The sequence below is a fragment of the Engystomops pustulosus genome, chromosome 11 (assembly GCF_040894005.1).
Source record: "Engystomops pustulosus chromosome 11, aEngPut4.maternal, whole genome shotgun sequence".
Taxonomy (NCBI): Eukaryota; Metazoa; Chordata; class Amphibia; order Anura; family Leptodactylidae; genus Engystomops; species Engystomops pustulosus.
In genome coordinates, this window is record NC_092421.1 from 68780628 (window position 1) to 68799995 (window position 19368).

At 38.6% G+C, this 19368-nt stretch overlaps 1 protein-coding gene and 1 long non-coding RNA gene across 2 annotated transcripts in view; one reads left to right on the forward strand and one right to left on the reverse strand.

The window, feature by feature from the left end:
- Positions 1–409: 409 nt before the first annotated feature.
- SORCS3 (sortilin related VPS10 domain containing receptor 3) overlaps positions 410–19368 on the reverse strand; it is a 417809-nt gene continuing 398850 nt past the window's right edge. Inside the window, exons 23-27 of the mRNA XM_072130504.1 lie at positions 18625–18756; positions 18123–18222; positions 13606–13711; positions 10677–10834; positions 410–5255 (exon numbers count right to left, since the gene is read on the reverse strand). Coding sequence (XP_071986605.1) covers positions 5191–5255; positions 10677–10834; positions 13606–13711; positions 18123–18222; positions 18625–18756 — 561 coding nt within the window. The 3' untranslated portion in view covers positions 410–5190. The remainder of the gene's footprint in view (positions 5256–10676; positions 10835–13605; positions 13712–18122; positions 18223–18624; positions 18757–19368) is intronic.
- Positions 6887–13991, forward strand: LOC140106221 (uncharacterized). The gene is made up of 3 exons (XR_011850735.1): positions 6887–6962; positions 12638–12889; positions 13069–13991. It is a non-coding gene; the product is annotated as an uncharacterized lncRNA (long non-coding RNA).

Here is a 19368-nt window from a genome sequence, read left to right on the forward strand (position 1 = left end):
GCTCAGGTCCTTCTAATTCTCCTGATCTGTAGGTTTCTGGCCAGACTCCTAATGCTGTGAATAGGGAACATGTATAAAATTCCTTTAAATTTGCGCTCCACATAAATCATAAAAATAATTTCATTAAAGTTTGTAATATGGAAAACAAGATATCAGAGTCTTTTTATTGTTGTGTTTTCTCCAAAAACTCTTTATATAAATAGAATTAATCATGATTTGTAGACAAGACGGAAAGATTGAAGCCTTTGGTCCCGCCCCCACTTCACTTTGGTCCCGCCCCCACTTTACCTTTAAGGGTAAAAATCAAATAGACAAACAGTAAAATTAAAGGAAAAAAATAATCAAAAACAACAGTCAAGCAAAAAGTGTCCCCCATGGAGCAGTGTCACAGCGGCTCAGACCAGGCGCATTTATATTACTAAACATTAATTTATTTCCAAGAAATTAAAAAGCTATTTACATCAGATTTATGTACATTTTGCCTCGATTTCCATCGCCACAGACATGCAGAGGGTCCGGGGGTGAGGACGAGCAACGAAAACCAAATCCTAGAGCAACGGAGGAAGAGTCCACATTCACTCATTCATCTTCTAAGGCAATTTCAAGGGGAGAAATCATAAAAAATAACAATAAAAAATGCCAATAAAACAACTTTATAATCCATAATTTATGCAAATTGATGAAGACAAGAGAGACATGTGAGAGCGAGGAAAATCTAACTCGATAGGTGTCGTTCAAAATGTACAAAACTTTATCAAACTGTTCACCGTGACCCAAAATTGTTTTGTATATTGAATATTTATACTTAGAATTTTTCGAATATTCAAATTATATATTTTCGAATATTTTTAAACTATTTTATACATTGAATATTTATAATTTGAATATTTATATTTCAAATCGTTGTCAAAATTATGATCTCTATTTTTCGGGGAGTAGAAGGGCAAAATATGACTTATTTAGTTATTTTTTAAATGTATCTATAAAATATATAATTTTGCTTTAATTGGCTGAATATTTTCTATTTACATTCGGAAATTTAACAGAGAGAATTAAGCGGAATTTAATTCATTTATTCAAAATCTGTAAATGTTGGAAATGTTTGTAATCAAACTTATTAGAATTTGGTCTTTTATAGCGATGGCTCAGCGGATGGCAACATGAAAATGAAATGAATACGAGTTTTGACATAAAATGTATACAAAATGCTATTTTAATGTATTGATGTGACATTTGACCTGTGGTTCTGTTATTATTGATGTTTTGGGAGGGGGGAGGGAGGGGTTGTACAGGATTCTTAAAGGCAAAGATTACTGAAGTGTTTGTCTAAATCTACCTGATTGAGATTTTTAATACAGACAAAGGGGTTTACTGTCTTTCAAAAAATCTACCACTAGAAATTTGAAAAATTAGGCTACACACACTCCCCTATTGTCTTCGATCGCCTTCGATCGTCAGCATCTGGATCGAAAGGATGAGATGAGTATGTTTAATTTTTGCTTAATTTCACTGTTATGTAGTGGTAGATGTACTGCAGCCAGTATTATGTAGTTCAGACCTCACACTGCTGTGCTCTGTGCTCTCTGCAGCCAGTGTTATTTATTGTCCCTGGAGAGATGTGTAATCAGACCTCACACTGCTGTGCTCTGTGCTCTCTACAGTCAGTGTTATGTATTGTCCATGGAGAGATGTGTAATCATAGGTGTAACCATACAGACTGCAGCCAGTGTTATGTAGTTAAGACCTCACACTGTTGTGCTCTGTGCTCTCTGCAGCCAGTGTTATTTATTGTCCCTGGAGAGATGTGTAATCATAGGTGTAACCATACAGACTGCAGCCAGTGTTATGTAGTTAAGACCTCACACTGCTGTGCTCTGTGCTCTCTGCAGCCAGTGTTATTTATTGTCCCTGGAGAGATGTGTAATCAGACCTCACACTGCTGTGCTCTGTGCTCTCTGCAGCCAGTGTAATGTATTGTCCCTGGAGAGATGTGTAATCATAGTTGTAACCATACAGACTGCAGTCAGTATTTTGTATTGTCATTGAGAGATATGTAATCAGAACTCACACTGCTGTGCTCTCTGAAGCCAGTGTTATGTATTGTCCATGGAGAGATGTGTAACCATAACTTTGTGTATGTTGTTAGTAGCAGCAGAACTGTGATATTTGTAATTATATTTCAGGATTGTGAATTTTCCAGGTGTCCTTGGGATGTCTCCTCACACAGCTGTGCTCTGTGCCGCCAGTGGTATGTACTGTCTCTGGGTAGATGTCTAATCCTACCTTGTGTATGTTGTTAGTAGCAGCAGGACTGTGAAATATGGAATTATATTACAGGAACGTAGCTTCACCAGGTGCACTGGGGGTGTCCTTACACTCATGGGCTCTGTGCTATCTGCAGCGTTATGTAATGTCCCTGGTGAGATGTGTAATCAGACGTATCTGTGTAGTAGCAGTAGTAGGGCTGTGATATATGGATTTTTATTCCAGGAATGTATCTTCTCTAGGTGCACTGGGGGTTTCCCCACACTGCTGCACTCTGTGTTCTCTGCAGGCAGTGTTATGTATTATCCCTGCAGAGATGTGTAATAAGACCTATGTGCGTGTTGTTAGTAGCGGCAGGACTGTGAAATGGATGGAATTATATTCCAGGATTGTAGCTTCTCCAATTTCACTAGTGGTGTTTCCTCACACTGCTGTGCACATTGAAGTCAGTGTTAATTATTGCTTTTGGAGAGATGTGTAAATAGACCTTTCTGTATGTGTTCAATAGCAGCAGATTATGAAATATGGTTGTATATTCCAGGATTGTAGCTTCTCAAAGTGATGTTCTTTTAGTTTTCTGTTTTGAGCAGCTCCACAACTTATCCCTTCTCTTCTGAGTGAGAAATGTAGAAGGCTTTCTGTAGGTAATTAAAGCCATCACTTAGGTAAGTGGAGGGACTTTGTTTTTTTAATGCAGAGAGCACAGAGCACAGCAGTGTGAGGACACGCCCCCAGTCCAATCCTAAAATATAAATCCATATATCAAAAGTCAGATTACACATCTCTCCAGGGACAATACATAACACTGGCCGCAGTCTGTATGGTCACACCTGCTGCTGAACTCCTTCTGACCACGGACAATCATAGAAGTCAATGGATCAGCCAAAAAAAAAAAAAACGGATGGTGCACGGATGACATTCACCTGCAGTCCATTTCTTTCTGAAATGTCGCCAGGCAATACTTTAGAAAACCAATGGTTTTTGTGGATGTGGAAAAAAACGGATGGGGGTACAATATGGACTAAACAAAGACATAGCACATCCACATTTGATGCAAACGTGCAGCAGACACGGCAGTGTGAATAAGCCGTAATTCATATCACAATGATGGTAAATTGATGTGGAGTTTTTTTTGTTGTTTTTTTAAATTAATAAATATATTTTAAGACGCATTGTTATAAATCGTGCTCGGGAATCTCAGCTCCGTAGAGATGAATGGAGCAGAACGGACATACGTGTCCTGCTGTGACGCTCATCTAGGTGGGCAACGAGGGGTCCGAAGGAGGCACCTCAGACCCCATCAGACCGCTCCGTTCTCGTGATCTGCGGTGATCTCATCACTGAGACCCCTAGCAATCAGCATGTTGAGCCTATTCCTGTAGATATGGGCTAACTTGTTTTGTAGAAAAAACAAACTTAAATTTTTTATTTTGTTCATCTTTAGGGCAACAGATTCTTATAAACTACACAGATGTACAAATTACATCTCAACTTTTGAGTAATATAAAGGAAACTGAACATTCTGAGGCCTCATTCCCACAGCCTGTGCTCTCGGCTCGCGCTCTTGACCACTCCACCCTCCATAAGCAGACGAGCGGCGTGACCAGGAGCCATGAGGTCTATGGGGGCTGTGATCTGTCCGCAAATCATGTGACTAGATCACTGCCCCCAGCATGGCCATGTGAATGAGCCCTAGGCATGCAGAACAGTTCAGGACACAGTGAAGGGAAATTAATTGACAATTGAATTTTGTGGGGTTTTTTTCAAAATGATCAGAATTAGGTTTTAACTGTAATCACGACCATTTAGGTCTCTTAGGCTCAACAAAGATTTTTTTTTCTTGGGCCCCCATATGCTTTATGAAGTAGACCCTTAGTAGCCTTCAAACTCTTGTCTTCTGAGGGACCTCTGGGGTCTGGGTCAGAGCCTGGGTTTGGCTTCTATGATGCTCTGGTGGGCCAATCCGACACTGATGAAGCCCCAACCCAAGTCTTCCCATATAAATACACAGAGTCACCAAATCCCTGGCAGTTACTGTGCCTGAGGGGGCTGGATGTCTTTAGTACAGAAGCATGAATCCAGCCCACAGGGTTGTGGTGTTTTCGTGAGGCAGTGTAAAGACACTGCCTCCTGGTCCCTCAGACCACATGAATTATTTTAACACCCCATCATCCAAGAGGGTAGAAACAAGTTGGATATAATGTGAAGATGTTATATTCCCTTTAAAGAAAAAATAAATAATGTAAAATGTATAACAGAAGTTAACAGAACAAAAGTACAAAAACATTTTGGCAAATATTTTCGACAAAAAAAAATATTCTAATTTCTGGGAAATTCAATATACAATACTGGTCCAGGATATTCCAGACAACAGATAATGTTTGTCTACATTGAAGTCACATACACATTCCTATCGTGAAGTGCAGGAGAAAAAATTTCACGAGTGAATCCGATTCTTCCGTTGCTTGTTTCCGACGCTTGGTCATAAGCAAATCTGGTCAGGCAAAAAGAACACCTGGCTCTCCCCAAACATCTTCATAGAAATGTCTCCGGGGTCTTTCCTTCAATGGAACCGTCAGACCAGAGAAATGGAAATGAGCAGCTAATGGGGGAAATTTTTCAGAGCTGATGAGTGAAAACTGTGTGAAAATAAATGCTTGTTTTTGTGTGTTGTTTTTTTTTTTCATCTTTCTGTTTTTGGATTTTTTTTTTTTTTTTTTACATTTTCCACCTCCGGCAAACAACAGTTTATTGAAAAAGAAGTAAGGAGGGAAAAAAGGAAAGAGAGAAAGCAGGTGTTCAAGTCAAAATCCATCCCGACCACCTGCCAATAACAAACGTGGCACAGAGGAGCAGAAAAATCAGAGGTTTTGTTTCTTTCCATACAAAAAAAATTGTCCAGATTTTGGCCCCGGCTGAACAACACTAAACACTGGTGCAGTTTGGGATTTCTTTTGTGCTTTCGCTGTTTGCAATCGTAGAGATGGTACCTACAATAATAAAAAACATCTATTAGTTTATGTCGGTTCTCTACCAGTGTCCTACGTGGCCGGATTGTTTATACCTGTCTTTTTGTTTCTGTATCCCCTGCTGCTGTTTTTAGGTTTCAGCCGTCCATGTAATTGCTGGTTTTGTTATTCAGTATTTGCTAGGCATTATTGTATCTGCAGCGCATCCCTGGCTCTGTTCTGTAGGAATATCTATACTTTGTAGTTGCTTGTTTCTTTGACTGTTGTAAGAGATTCGGTGAAGTTTGTCTGTTCTCTTCTATGCAATCACCACTTTCCTGCCTGTTCCCCTTTGTCTGTGTTATATAATAGTGAGTCTTTTGTGGACCTGATTTGGTTGTTACCTGTTATTCCTGTCCTCCCTATTGCCCTCATTCCTGTATTCAGTCTTGGTTGTGTGTCTGTGTGCATGCTGGGATTGCTAGTTCGCCAAGTTTTCTTGCATTTTCTTTAGGGCGGCCCAAATTTAGTATTCTTTAGTCCTTTTCCCTACCATCTGGAAGGTCTTTGTGTTCAGAGAGAGAATTTGTCGGGTCATGGGCTATCCGGGGAAGCTGACCATCACCCGCAGGCAGGGACTAGCTTAGCCTTAGAGTAAGGGACAGTTTTCTCTAGTTCTTTCTGCTCTATTTATATGGTTCCTGCCACGTTGAATACAGTGAGAGTTTACAAATTAAACAATTATGGGAAAAACACATGAGAAAGGGGTACAACAAAATGTAATTATTACAAAAAGCTGTAGGCTTAGGCTACATTCACGTCACATTTTTAATATATGTTCATCATATACATCAGTAAAGCTCCCGGTTTCTCCCATAAACATATATATTCAGCGGAGGCCATTGTTGCCTGTGGGGAACAGATGAAAGGTATTGCATCCATACCTGGCCTCCGCTTAATGTACACCCAGAGACATCAAAGAGGGCAACATCCTGAACATTTGTAGCAGCCAACCACTGGGTAGCGCTGATGCTCCTCCTACCGATTTCAGGAGGAGGAAGAGGGTTACATATCCCACTGTTTGAGCAAATAGTGGGATACGTCCCAGCACCCAGTTGTCAGAAATCTGCCTGACAGCCTTACAACAGCGTTGTGTGAACCTAGCCTTAGGGGAGAGAACAGCATACTTTCCACTCCAGAGACCCCTCCTGCCCTGGGTGCTTCTGGTTCCACGGACAGGAAGTAATGATATCACATGACTACTGAGGTCAGTGATTGGCTCAGCCATCAGAGAGACAGAGTCTGTTCCAGTGTAACCAAAGGTCAAAGGCCCGGACTTGGGAGGTCTCCAGACTGATGGGCATACAATTGGGATTTTTCTATTATAAATATAAAACCTGGGCCAAAATATTAAAAATTTGGAAAACCCCTTTAATCTTTTTACTATCTCCAGTGACAGGAGCCTCTCCGCCGATTCCGGGAAAGTTGAAATTTTCTCAGTAGTCACTACTAGAGATGAGGAGGCCCGAACGTCTTCCATTCGGTAGCTCCACATAACCCGGACGTGTTGCTTGATGGGCTGTAGATCAGCCAATCAGGCAGCTGTACGCCCTTAGCAACTAGGCATGGCTGTGATTGGCCAGGTGTGTCCACCAGGTGTCTAACTGGCCAATCACAGCCGTGCCTAGTTGCTAGGGGTGTAAAGCCGCCTGAATGACTGCATTGCAGGACAACAAGCAACACGTTCGGGTAAGGCGGATTTGGGTTAGGCGGGTCCGGTCATATCTAATCACCACAATTCCTGAGCAATCTGTGCTGTTACTTTCAGTCACTAATATGTTAATTAATCTCTAAACTGTCAAGTAGGTGGTGCCAAACATTCACATCCAGTCCCAGACCGCCCACCTGACAGTAAATACGTTTATTAATATTGTATATTGGAACTCCTGGCGCTGGCTGCTCCGGAATGACCAGAGTAATAATGATAACTGTTCTGGAATCAGTGGAGCGGCGCATATTAAAGATGTGGAGTTGGTGGAGGGGAACGGAAGGTCCTCATTAAGTTTCTTACACACATTTTACATCTTGTTTGATAAGATTTATGGCTTATGTAAAAAAGCTATGTGGATAAGTGTAACAAGGCATAAAATCATTCTGCAACATTCTTGCAATAGATACAGATATACTGTAGAGATAACAATAAATAGACTGATATGGATATGAAATAGATAGATATTAGACAGATAGATATGAGATAGATAGATATGAGATAGATAGATAGATGATAGATATGAGATAGATAGATAGATAGATAGATAGATATGAGATAGATAGATAGATATGAGATAGATAGATAGATAGATATGAGATAGATAGATAGATAGATAGATAGATAGATAGATAGATAGATATGAGATAGATAGATATGAGATAGATAGATAGGTAGATATGAGATAGGTAGATATGAGATAGATAGATATGAGATAGATAGATAGATAGATATGAGATAGATAGATAGATAGATAGATAGATATGAGATAGATAGATAGATAGATAGATATGAGATAGATATGAGATAGATAGATATGAGATAGATAGATAGATAGATATGAGATAGATAGATAGATAGATAGATAGATAGATAGATAGATAGATAGATATGAGATAGATAGATATGAGAGAGATAGATAGATATGAGATAGATAGATAGATAGATAGATAGATAGATATGAGATAGATGGATAGATAGATATGAGATAGATAGATAGATAGATAGATAGATAGATAGATAGATATGAGATAGATAGATAGATAGATAGATATGAGATAGATAGATAGATATGAGATAGATAGATGGATATGAGATAGATAGATAGATAGATATGAGATAGATAGATAGATAGATAGATATGAGATAGATAGATATGAGATAGATAGATAGATAGATATGAGATATATACATATGAGATAGATGGATAGATAGATAGATATGAGATAGATAGATAGATAGATAGATAGATAGATAGATAGATAGATAGATAGATAGATAGATATGAGATAGATATGAGATAGATAGATATGAGATAGATAGATAGATATGAGATAGATAGATAGATAGATAGATATGAGATAGATAGATAGATAGATAGATAGATAGATAGATAGATAGATATGAGATAGATAGATAGATAGATAGATAGATAGATAGATAGATAGATATGAGATAGATAGATAGATAGATATGAGATAGATAGATGGATATGAGATAGATAGATAGATAGATAGATAGATAAATAGATATGAGATAGATAGATAGATAGATATGAGATAGATAGATATGAGATAGATAGATATGAGATAGATAGATAGATATGAGATATATACATATGAGATAGATGGATAGATAGATAGATAGATATGAGATAGATAGATAGATAGATAGATAGATATGAGATAGATAGATAGATAGATAGATAGATAGATAGATAAGAGATAGATAGATAGATAGATGGATATGAGATAGATAGATAGATAGATAGATATGAGATAGATAGATATGAGATAGATAGATAGATAGATATGAGATAGATAGATAGATAGATAGATAGATAGATAGATATGAGATAGATAGATATGAGATAGATAGATAGATAGATAGATAGATAGATAGATAGATAGATATGAGATAGATATATAGATACTTCAGGAACAAGGCAGTACTCCAAAATTCAAGTGAAAAAGCATTGTTTCTTTATTACATGTTGCAACACCCTGCTTTTTCACTTGAATTTTGGAGTGCTGCCTTGTTCCTGAAGTATGTATTGTGGACTACATTGCCAATAGTCTGACGGATTTGCACCCACATTTTTTGCTGCTCTGGAATTTCTTTACTTACATAGATAGATGTGAGATAGAGATGATAGAGATAAATATATGATAGATAGATACTGTAGATAGATGGGTGACAGAAAAGAAAGAGAAATCACTATAAGATACTGTAGACAGATATTTGAAAGAAAGAAAGAAAGAAAGAAAAAGAGAAAAAGAAAGAAAGAAAAAGAGAAAAAGAAAGAAAGAAAAAGAGAAAAAGAAAGAAAGAGAAAAAGAAAAGAGAAAGAAAGAAAGATACATATATGATAAGATAGATAGCAGAATAGATGAGAGATAGATAATAGCTGATAGAAAAGAAAGAAAGCGCTAGACAAATATAGGAAACTGTAGACAGATATGAGAGATTACTTGATAGATAAATAGGAGATAGAAGATTGATACATAATAGATATATAAAGAGAGTGTGAGAGATACATACATGATAGAAAAGAGAGATATTAATATAAGTAAACTGCAGAGGTGTAAAAAGATGATAGATAGATATGAGATAGATAGATAGATAGATAGATAGATAGATAGATAGATAGATAGATGATAGATAGATAGATAGATATTACATAGATATGAGATAGATAGGTAGGTAGATAGATAGATAGATAGATAGATAGATAGATAGATATGAGATAGATAGATAGATATGAGATAGATAGATAGATAGATATGAGATAGATAGATAGATATGAGATAGATAGATAGATAGATATGAGATATATAGATATGAGATAGATATGAGATAGATAGATAGATAGATAGATAGATAGATAGATAGATAGATAGATAGATAGATAGGAGATAGATATGAGATAGATGGATAGATATGAGATAGATAGATAGATATGAGATAGATAGATAGATAGATATGAGATAGATAGATAGATAGATAGATATGAGATAGATAGATATGAGATAGATATGAGATAGATAGATAGATAGATAGATAGATAGATAGATAGATAGATAGATAGATAGATAGATAGATAGATAGATAGATAGGAGATAGATATGAGATAGATGGATAGATATGAGATAGATAGATAGATATGAGATAGATGGATGGATAGATCATCAAGGAGAAAAAAGAAGGAGACATACATATAAGATGTTTCCTGCACTTTCTATTGGATATGATATTTCGGTGCTTCCCTCTGGTTGGGTGATCATCTACAGATTAATAAAGCTATTTCCCGTGTCTTGTTCTGTGGCCTCGCGCTCTCATTATTGTGTTACAGTAAATTGCCGCCGATCCTCCGCCGCCGCGTTCTCCGTGTAAATGCTTTTTCTAATCAAATTTGCCTTTGCCTTGAACCCTAACACTCTGCATGCAAGGGAAAGACATTACCATGATGACAGAGTAATAATGGATATGACATGTCTATCAGCGCGGAGGTCACGGAGCGGCAGCGCCATCCTGCCGAGGAGGCGGCTCCGGGGCCCAGCCAAGTCATGTGGAACCCATTCATTACCCGCTGCCACCAGCGTCCTGGAAGCCGCCTTATACTTGATTAATTGACTACATTCACTTTGCTGAGCGCTGACTTTCCATCACAGGAGCTTCATCTGCATGGAAATTACCAATGACTCGGGTGTCCAGTTCCTTGTCCGCCAGCTCCTCCTCCGTGAAGTTGCTGAGTGATATTTTGGGCGCGTTGTCGTTTTGGCTCACCGACCCGATCATCTCCTGCTCCTTGTCGTGCTGAACCTGAGCGTAGATGTTAATCCAGGGGATTTTCCTGGAAAGAACAAGTTGTGGAAGTTTAAGATTTTGAACATTTGTACAAAGTCACAAAATCTTTTCCACCTAAAAAATGGCAAATAAACTGGAGACACAATTTAGCCAAACCTAATGATTTTGTTGAACTCTACAACCAATCACGTATGGGGTCCTTACAGCGCTCCCCTAATAGTGTTGTTGGGAGAGGTCTATTCCTGCAACCACATGAGCTGCTGCCATAGTAGTCTGGAAAGTCTTATTGTAAGTGTACTGCTAGTTATAGGGAACCTGTCAGCAGGAGTGACCATGTAGACTACAGCCAGTGTTATGTATTGTGCCTGGAGAAATGTGTAATCACACCTCACACTGCTGTGCTCTGTGCTCTCTGTAGCCAGTGTTATGTATTGTCCATGGAGAGATGTGTAATCATATCTCACACTGCTGTGGCCTGTGCTCTCTGCAGCCAGTGTTATGTATTGTCCCTGGAGAGATGTGCAATCATACCTCACACTGCTGTGCTCTGTGCTCTCTGCAGGCAGTGTAATGTATTGTCCATGGAGAGATGTGTAATCATACCTCACACTGCTGTGCTCTGTGCTCTCTGCAGGCACTGTAATGTATTGTCCATGGAGAGATGTGTAATCATACCTCACACTGCTGTGCTCTGTGCTCTCTGCAGGCAGTGTAATGTATTGTCCATGGAGAGATGTGTAATCATAGCTCACACTGCTGTGCTCTGTGCTCTCTGCAGGCACTGTAATGTATTGTCCATGGAGAGATGTGTAATCATACCTCACACTGCTGTGCTCTGTGCTCTCTGCAGGCAGTGTAATGTATTGTCCATGGAGAGATGTGTAATCAGACCTCACACTGCTGTGCTCTGTGCTCTCTGCAGGCACTGTAATGTATTGTCCATGGAGAGATGTGTAATCATACCTCACACTGCTGTGCTCTGTGCTCTCTGTGCATTGTCTCTAGAGAGATGCGTAATTATACAGTTATGTACGTTTTTGAAAATGAAATGAATACGATTTTTGGCATTAAACAGAAATTCCTTTCATTCATGGTTCAGTTATTGATGTGGGGGGGGGGGGGTGTGCAGGATTTTTAAAGGCAATGAACAGTAAAGTGTTTGTCTAAATAAACCCAATTGAAATTCAAAACATACCAACGTTTTTATCGTCTTTCTTAAGTTGTGATTTCAGTTAAAGGGAAAGAAATCAACAATGACCATACAGACTGCAGCCAGTGTTATGTAATGTCTCTGGAGAGATGTGTAATCATAGCTATGTTTATGTTGTTAGTAGCAGCAGGACTGTGAGATATGGATTTATATTCCTGGATTGTAGAAATGTGTCCTCTCACTGCTGTTTTCTCATGTCTCTACATTGAGCTGTTTCATAACGGCAACAAGTTTCTGCATTAACAAGTTTCTATGGCAGACACTCAAGCAGAGAATTAAAGGGGTTGTCCAGCATGGAGCCAACTACTTCCAACACCATGTGCCTGTATTTGTAGATCTCAGCCGCGCTGATTGGTGGGGCATACATGTGAGTCCCCCTCCTCAGTAAACTATTGGTCTAGCCTGGGGATAGGCTATCAATAGTTTTTTTTTCTGGACAGCCCCATAATCTTAGCTGCTTACCATATCTTGGTGCAGGAGACCCCTGGAGGACGGCTGATCACCATATCAAACAATTTCTTAATCATTCTATAAACTATAAAACCACTTTAAAGAACTCACCACAACTTGGGTTTGGTTTAAACGCAGTTGTGTTGAGAAGATTCACGTTTTATTAACGTCTTTTTATATGGGTTTTAGATCTAAAGTTGAAAACCCTGGTATGAAATGAAGACGGGAGGGACACGGATGAAGCTGCATGAAGAATTACTTAGGTTTAGCTGGAGAGGTCGGAGAGGTCTCAGGAAGCGTATTATTTCAATGCCAGGTTGATTCTGAGAAAGCAAACCCAATCCTGTACGAAGGGGCCACCAATTTACCTACATGTTGTGTTCCTGCCCAACTCCAGACAAGAGGACAATCATAATAAATCCCCCAACACAAAAACGGTCTGTACGTAACAACATATACCACTTTTAAATGGTTCTCCTATTGGGCACTTCCTACTTGTTATAAGATAACCGTAAAGAGCCCATGTGATGCCAGTTGGCGCGTGACCACCACCGTTCTACTCCTATCGGCAGTCATTGCAGGTTGATAACTCACCATCTTCTGTTCCTTTCTTGTCATAGGAAGAAAAAATGCCATATTAAAAGTATCTAAAGGACCAAGAGGATCAACAACCCCTGAGGATCACAAGTTCTTTCCCCAATGGAACAGATCCTAAGCATCATAGGTCCTAACGAGTCAGTGTCCTGCATAGGAGCCCTGATCTGTTACTGTTTCCCTTCCACGTTCCCTACTATGACTCCGCTGCTGAATATTGTTCTTGGTTTGGTGGTGTTTGTGTGACTATCCCAGCTTGTTTTTGCTCATGAACTTGAGCTGCCCGTTCTGACCTTCCACCTGGGGCATGAACTTTGCTTCCCTGATTTTCAGCCTGATCATCAGCTTTACAAGACCTATGCCTGGCTTTGACCTCAGCTTGTTCCTGGTCATTTTCTGCCTAACTCCTTGGTGCTTCTAATCTTCATCTTCTACAGTTTGTCTACTGTCACTTACACCAGGGGAGGTCATAGTCTGGTGACCATGTCACAATGAAGTCCAAACACCTGAAAAGGGCTTAAAGGGATGAAATTAAAAGCTCTGCGTTACATTCAGTTTCTTACCTCTTGAATTTGTAGACTAAAAAAACAGCCAAACCCACAAACACGACAGAAAGAAGCATTAGCATGGCGGAGCTGCTGTGGCTGGCGCTGTTATCCACCAGGGGAGCTAAGAGAGAAACACAAACATGGCGGAGTCATCATCTTCATAGTTCACAGCATGGACAGAATAAAGAGTCTTGTGGTTGTACAAAATGTATCAAATGTAATGAAGATCCCAATTCAATCTTTCAAAGTAGAGCAGAGCTTAGGGAGGTGGAGGATAAGAAAACATGTAGATAATAAAACCATCACCTCTTCATCTCACCCTCTCTTTGTCGGAGTCCTGCAAAGCTCTGACCACCCTCTACACCTCTGACCACCCTCTACACCTCTGGCCACCCTCTACACCTCTGGCCACCCTCTACACCTCTGGCCACCCTCTACACCTCTGGCCACCCTCTACACCTCTGGCCACCCTCTACACCTCTGGCCACCCTCTAAACCTCTGGCCACCCTCTACACCTCTGGCCACCCTCTACACCTCTGGCCACCCTCTACACCTCTGGCCACCCTCTACACCTCTGGCCACCCTCTACACCTCTGGCCACCCTCTACACCTCTGGCCACCCTCTACACCTCTGACCTAGGACAGCTCAGTAAGTCCCATGGCTTTCAGAACCACTCCAATGAGGATGACAAGCTGATCTATATCTCTGGCCCAAACATCACCCCTATGCATCTTATCCATAACCTCCTTCTTCTCTTCCCTTTTCTATAACTTCACATGGATAAAACATAACTAATAATCTTACCTCCACCTAACACATCGATCCCCCCAGGCCTAACCATCGCAATTCATGGCTTGGAGTCATAGTTGACTCTGCCTTATCCTTAAGCCTCACATCCAGTCCCTTACTACAACCTGCCACCTCCTCCTTAAGAACCTATCTTGCATCTGCGCCTTCCTCAAGCCGGAGTCTCCAAAACTGCTAGTCCATGCCCTCATCATCTCCCACTTGAACTACTGCAACATTCCTCTCTGCAGTCTCCAAGCTATCCCTCTAAAAGACCCCCATTCTATACTGATTTCTGCTGTCCGACTAATCAATGTGTCTCCTCGCTTCTCCTCTACCTCTCCTCTCTGCCAGACTCCTTACTGGTTACCCTTTGCACAATAAATTCAGTTTAAAATACTAACCTTGACTTCCAAAGCCGTCCCAAGCCTCTCCCCTTCATATACTGCCGAACTAATCAGCCAATACTGCCCCACGCATTATCTCTGATCCTCACAGGACCTTCTGCTTTACTTTATTACATTTTGCTCTTCTCACAACTGTCTCCCGGACTTCTCCTGCGCTTCCCTCATATTCTGGAATTCTCTTTCAAATCTTCACAAACCCATCAGTTTACAATCAGGTATAACATAAAATAGATGCACTGCTCTGCTCCCCCACCTCGTGCCCTCCCATATAAATTGTAACCTCACCTTGTGTCCTCATTTACCCCCATATAGATTGTGACCTCATCTATCCCCCATATAGATTGCCACATCGCCTTATGTCTAATTCTACCCCATATAGATTGTCACATCACCTAGTGTCTCCATCTTCTTATAGATAATGATCTCACCTTTTGTCTCCATTTACCCTCCATATAAATTGTGATCTCATTGTGTGTCTTCATCTACCCACGAATAGATTGTGACCTCACCTTGTGTCTAATTCTATATAGTTTGTAAACCTACCTCATGTCTCCCCCCATATAGAGTGTGACCCCAACCATGTCTCCATCTACCCTCCATAAAGATTATGTCCTAACCACAGGTCTCCATCTACCCTCCATAAAGATTGTGACTTTACCTTGTGTCTAATTCTAATTCTATATAGTTTTTTAACTCTCCTCATGTCTCCCCCCATATAGATTGTGACCCCACCCATCTCACCATCTACCCTCCATATAGATTCTGACCTCACCTTGTGTCTCCATCTCACTTCTATATAAATTGTTACCTCACCTCATGTCTCCATCTACCCCCCATATAGATTGTGACCTCACCTTGTGTCTCCTTCGAACCCCCATATAGATTGTGAGCCCTCACCTCGTGTCTCCATCTACTTTCCATATAGATTGAACCTTCGTCTCGTGTCTCCGTCTACCCCCCATATAGATTGTGAGCCCTCACGGGCAGGGTTCTCCTCCGACTTATCTCCTGATCCTGGTAGTTTTTGTATTTCGTACTTGCATTTGTTCTCATCCTAATGTAATATATTTGAACCCCTTATTGAACATACAGCACCATGGAATAAATGCTGCTCCATAAATATATAGTAAAATAATAATTATTGTGTTTTTCAGAAGACTCGAGGTTATGTTGAGGGATCCTCAACAAAGTTCTACGGCTTTTGAACTTACTAAGAAAAAAGATGTCTAAACTAATGGTGATTGTTCCCCATTACATGAGCACATTTCTTGCTCTTAGTCCATTTCCTCCCACTAATTATGTAATTAATTGTATTTAGTAAAAAAAAATTCACAAAATGTAACATAAATAAAAAATAGAGATTAAATAAATGGAAAAAAAAAATCTTCCTAATGTCCTTGTTTCAGATGCTAATAGTTTCTGTGGCAACATAATTCATAAGGCAAAGCAAAAAAAGAAGACAACAGCGAGAAGTTCAATGGGAAAGTCATGTTAAGGTCACTCTCTGCCTGCAGCGTACAACAAATGGAGGCATCTGAATCAGAAACATCGAAAAACAGTTACAACCTCGAAAATAGATGAAGAATTTAAAAAATAGCTAAATAATTAAAAGTGTCAAAAAGAAAAGTACTTTGTCTTTATAAAAGAAATGACCTTTATGTGTATTTTTATTTTAGAAAAAAAGCATTTTTCAGTTTATTTCTATTTAAAAAAATTATATGTGGGTAACCATCCGGACCATAATAAATATACCAAAAAATCTGATGAGTAGAAATGAAAGAGAGATAAATTGATACATTGATATTTAAAAATCATAAAATGAAGAAAGTTTAAAAAAATGTAGAAAATTATATATATATATATTAAATGAAAACATTAAAAAAATATTTCACAATAGTGAGGGATTTATTTAGAAAACTATTGGGGAAAAAATGCACAAGATTAATAAAATAATTATAAAAGCTGTATATTATAAAAAATAATATATAAAGCTGAGTGTATGTATGTGTGCGTGTGTGTGTGTGTGTGTGTGTCCGCCGAATGAATCTGCACCGTCGCATTTACAGTTACAGACCAGGTTTTGAGCCAAAATTTTCATCCCCCACTTTGCAAAATCCACTTATTACCCAACATATATAGGAGCCATTGACTGCTGATGTGGCGGTTGGAAGCCGAGCCGTGATTGGCTGCGATTCTGCCACAGGTCATTAATATGAGCTCTAATCTGTGATTGGTTACTATAGGCTACTATAGATGCTTATGTGTGAGGTAAGATGGATAGGGACAGAGAGAGAGACATTGTGTAATAGGGACTGACAGTCAGTGAAAGATAAAATAGTTTTATTTCTTTTTTGTTATAGCTAAGAGCAGTTATTTACTATCCTAGGCAATGCCGGGAGCTACAGCTAGTATAGAAATAAAGTTAAAAAAAAAATTTCATCTAACATTATATTAAAAAATTGTTCGACTGTTAATAATGTTGATTACATAAGAGTTGTTTAATCATTGAAAATAAACACCTTACCATCACATAATACATGTGTATTTCATAGGGTCATAATGGATGTATGTAGAGGGCTCCTAGGCAAAGTCCTCCGCATACACCCACCACCAACACCCGCAATCGGTGGCAGCAAAAAAAAAATTAAATATTATCCTTCTGTACCTCAAACACATATAAAAATTCTAAAATTCTAAACGCGTTATTAATTAAGTTCCAAAAATAGCAGGTCTTTCGGATTCACCACTTTTTTGTCATTATGCAACAAAATTTCTATAAAAAGTGACCAAACAGTTGTATATTCCCCACCATGTCAGCTGTAGTTCTAGGCAGTGGCCACTACACAGAGAATGAAGCTAGACTGGTCCGGATTTGGTTTATATTTCTAGAATTCTATCCAGAAGATAATAAAATCCAACTCATCCTAAAACTTTTCCTATATCCACTATATTGTATAATAAAATAATCCAGAAGATAACTCCAATTACTACGGTAACAATAACCCAAGGCAAAGATGTCACAGAACCAGGTTAATATTCAGAATGATACAAAATTCAAAATATATATAAAACACTATAAACCTTTATTTATTAATAGCAGTAAACTAAAGTGTTTGGATTTCCCCTTAAAAATAAAAAAAATGGCTAATTAAACTTGTAAAAACTTTAAATATATCCGTATAAAATGTTATCAATGTTCTCTTTGCATTTATTTTAATAAAATATAAAAAAATATGAAAGTTATGGGGAGCAAAATAACTGAAACGCTAAATGGGCATAGATCACAAGGGGTTAAACTGTTTCCTTGCTTTAAATATGAAACCATAGTTGAACTTACCTAAAGTGAGTTGGGTGACATATACAAATATCTGGACTCCTGGCTTCAGCTCAAACATTATTAGGTTTTGATTGAGAGCACTGAAAAGAGACTCTACAATCTGCAAATAAAATAAAAAATTCAGAATTTATGGAGTATGTATGTTTTTATATATAAAAAGGTCCGTTTGTAACTAGGGGTTGTCTGTAAGTTGGGTGTTCTTAAGTCGTGGACTGCCGGTGTGTATATATATATATATCTTATGTATATAATTTTATGAAAATATGTATTACAATTAAAATGTATAATTTCTAAAAATAAACTCTATAATTTATAAACTGTCTTTTTATACTCTAAAAATACATATAAATAAATGCAGCCTTTCTTATACTTAATGTAAATGATCTTAGAATCTGCTCTTTAATTTGTGGATTTCTTTTCATAGATGCACAAAATGTAGACACGGACATAATGTTGAATTGGACAACAATAAAACAATATCAATGTATAGAATTTCACTCACATGCTCCAAGTCGGCTTTACTTCCTTTTCTCCTTTCACTCACATTTTTTGGTGGTAATATAAAAAGTTCTGCGGATGTTGGTAGACCCGGGAACATGGCCACAAGAATATGCTCTTCGGGAATACTGGTGACCTGAAATGTATTATATATGAGTATCTACACACTAAAAAGTTACTACACATGACCACACAAAGTGACTCCACACAAGAAGTACAAAAACATTCACAGTGAACAAATAAATAGGTCAAAAGGCCAAAAATTCGAGATGATTGCCTGAATTTGTCTCAATCTGGTTCCTTGAGGAATGGAGATTAGTGTGTGGCTTTGTAGTGTTTCTATGTTTTCTATAGTTTTTTTATTTTATTTTATGAAGGTCTTTAGTTCTGAAGATGCTTTTGAATAGAATTTTTTTAATGAATGTGGATTCACACTGATCAACACTTAGGAATAGCAGGACTTTGTAGGGGAGTTCCATGTTGAAAGTCCACCATTCTTTAATTTAAGGGAACCTGTCATCAAGTTTTCACCAATAAAAATAATCACAGTTCTTACTGTTTCCCATTCCGATTTTATTTAAAAAATCCATTAATCCATATTTTTAATCAATCAATGTAAACAAAATAGTAGCTGGCGCATTGCCAGCCGCCTCAACAAGTCACAAGGAGCATGTTTTCTTTTATCCAATGGCGCCCTCATTCCCTCCTTCCTCAGTAATAAAGGAGGAGGTAATGAGGTTAGTTGAAG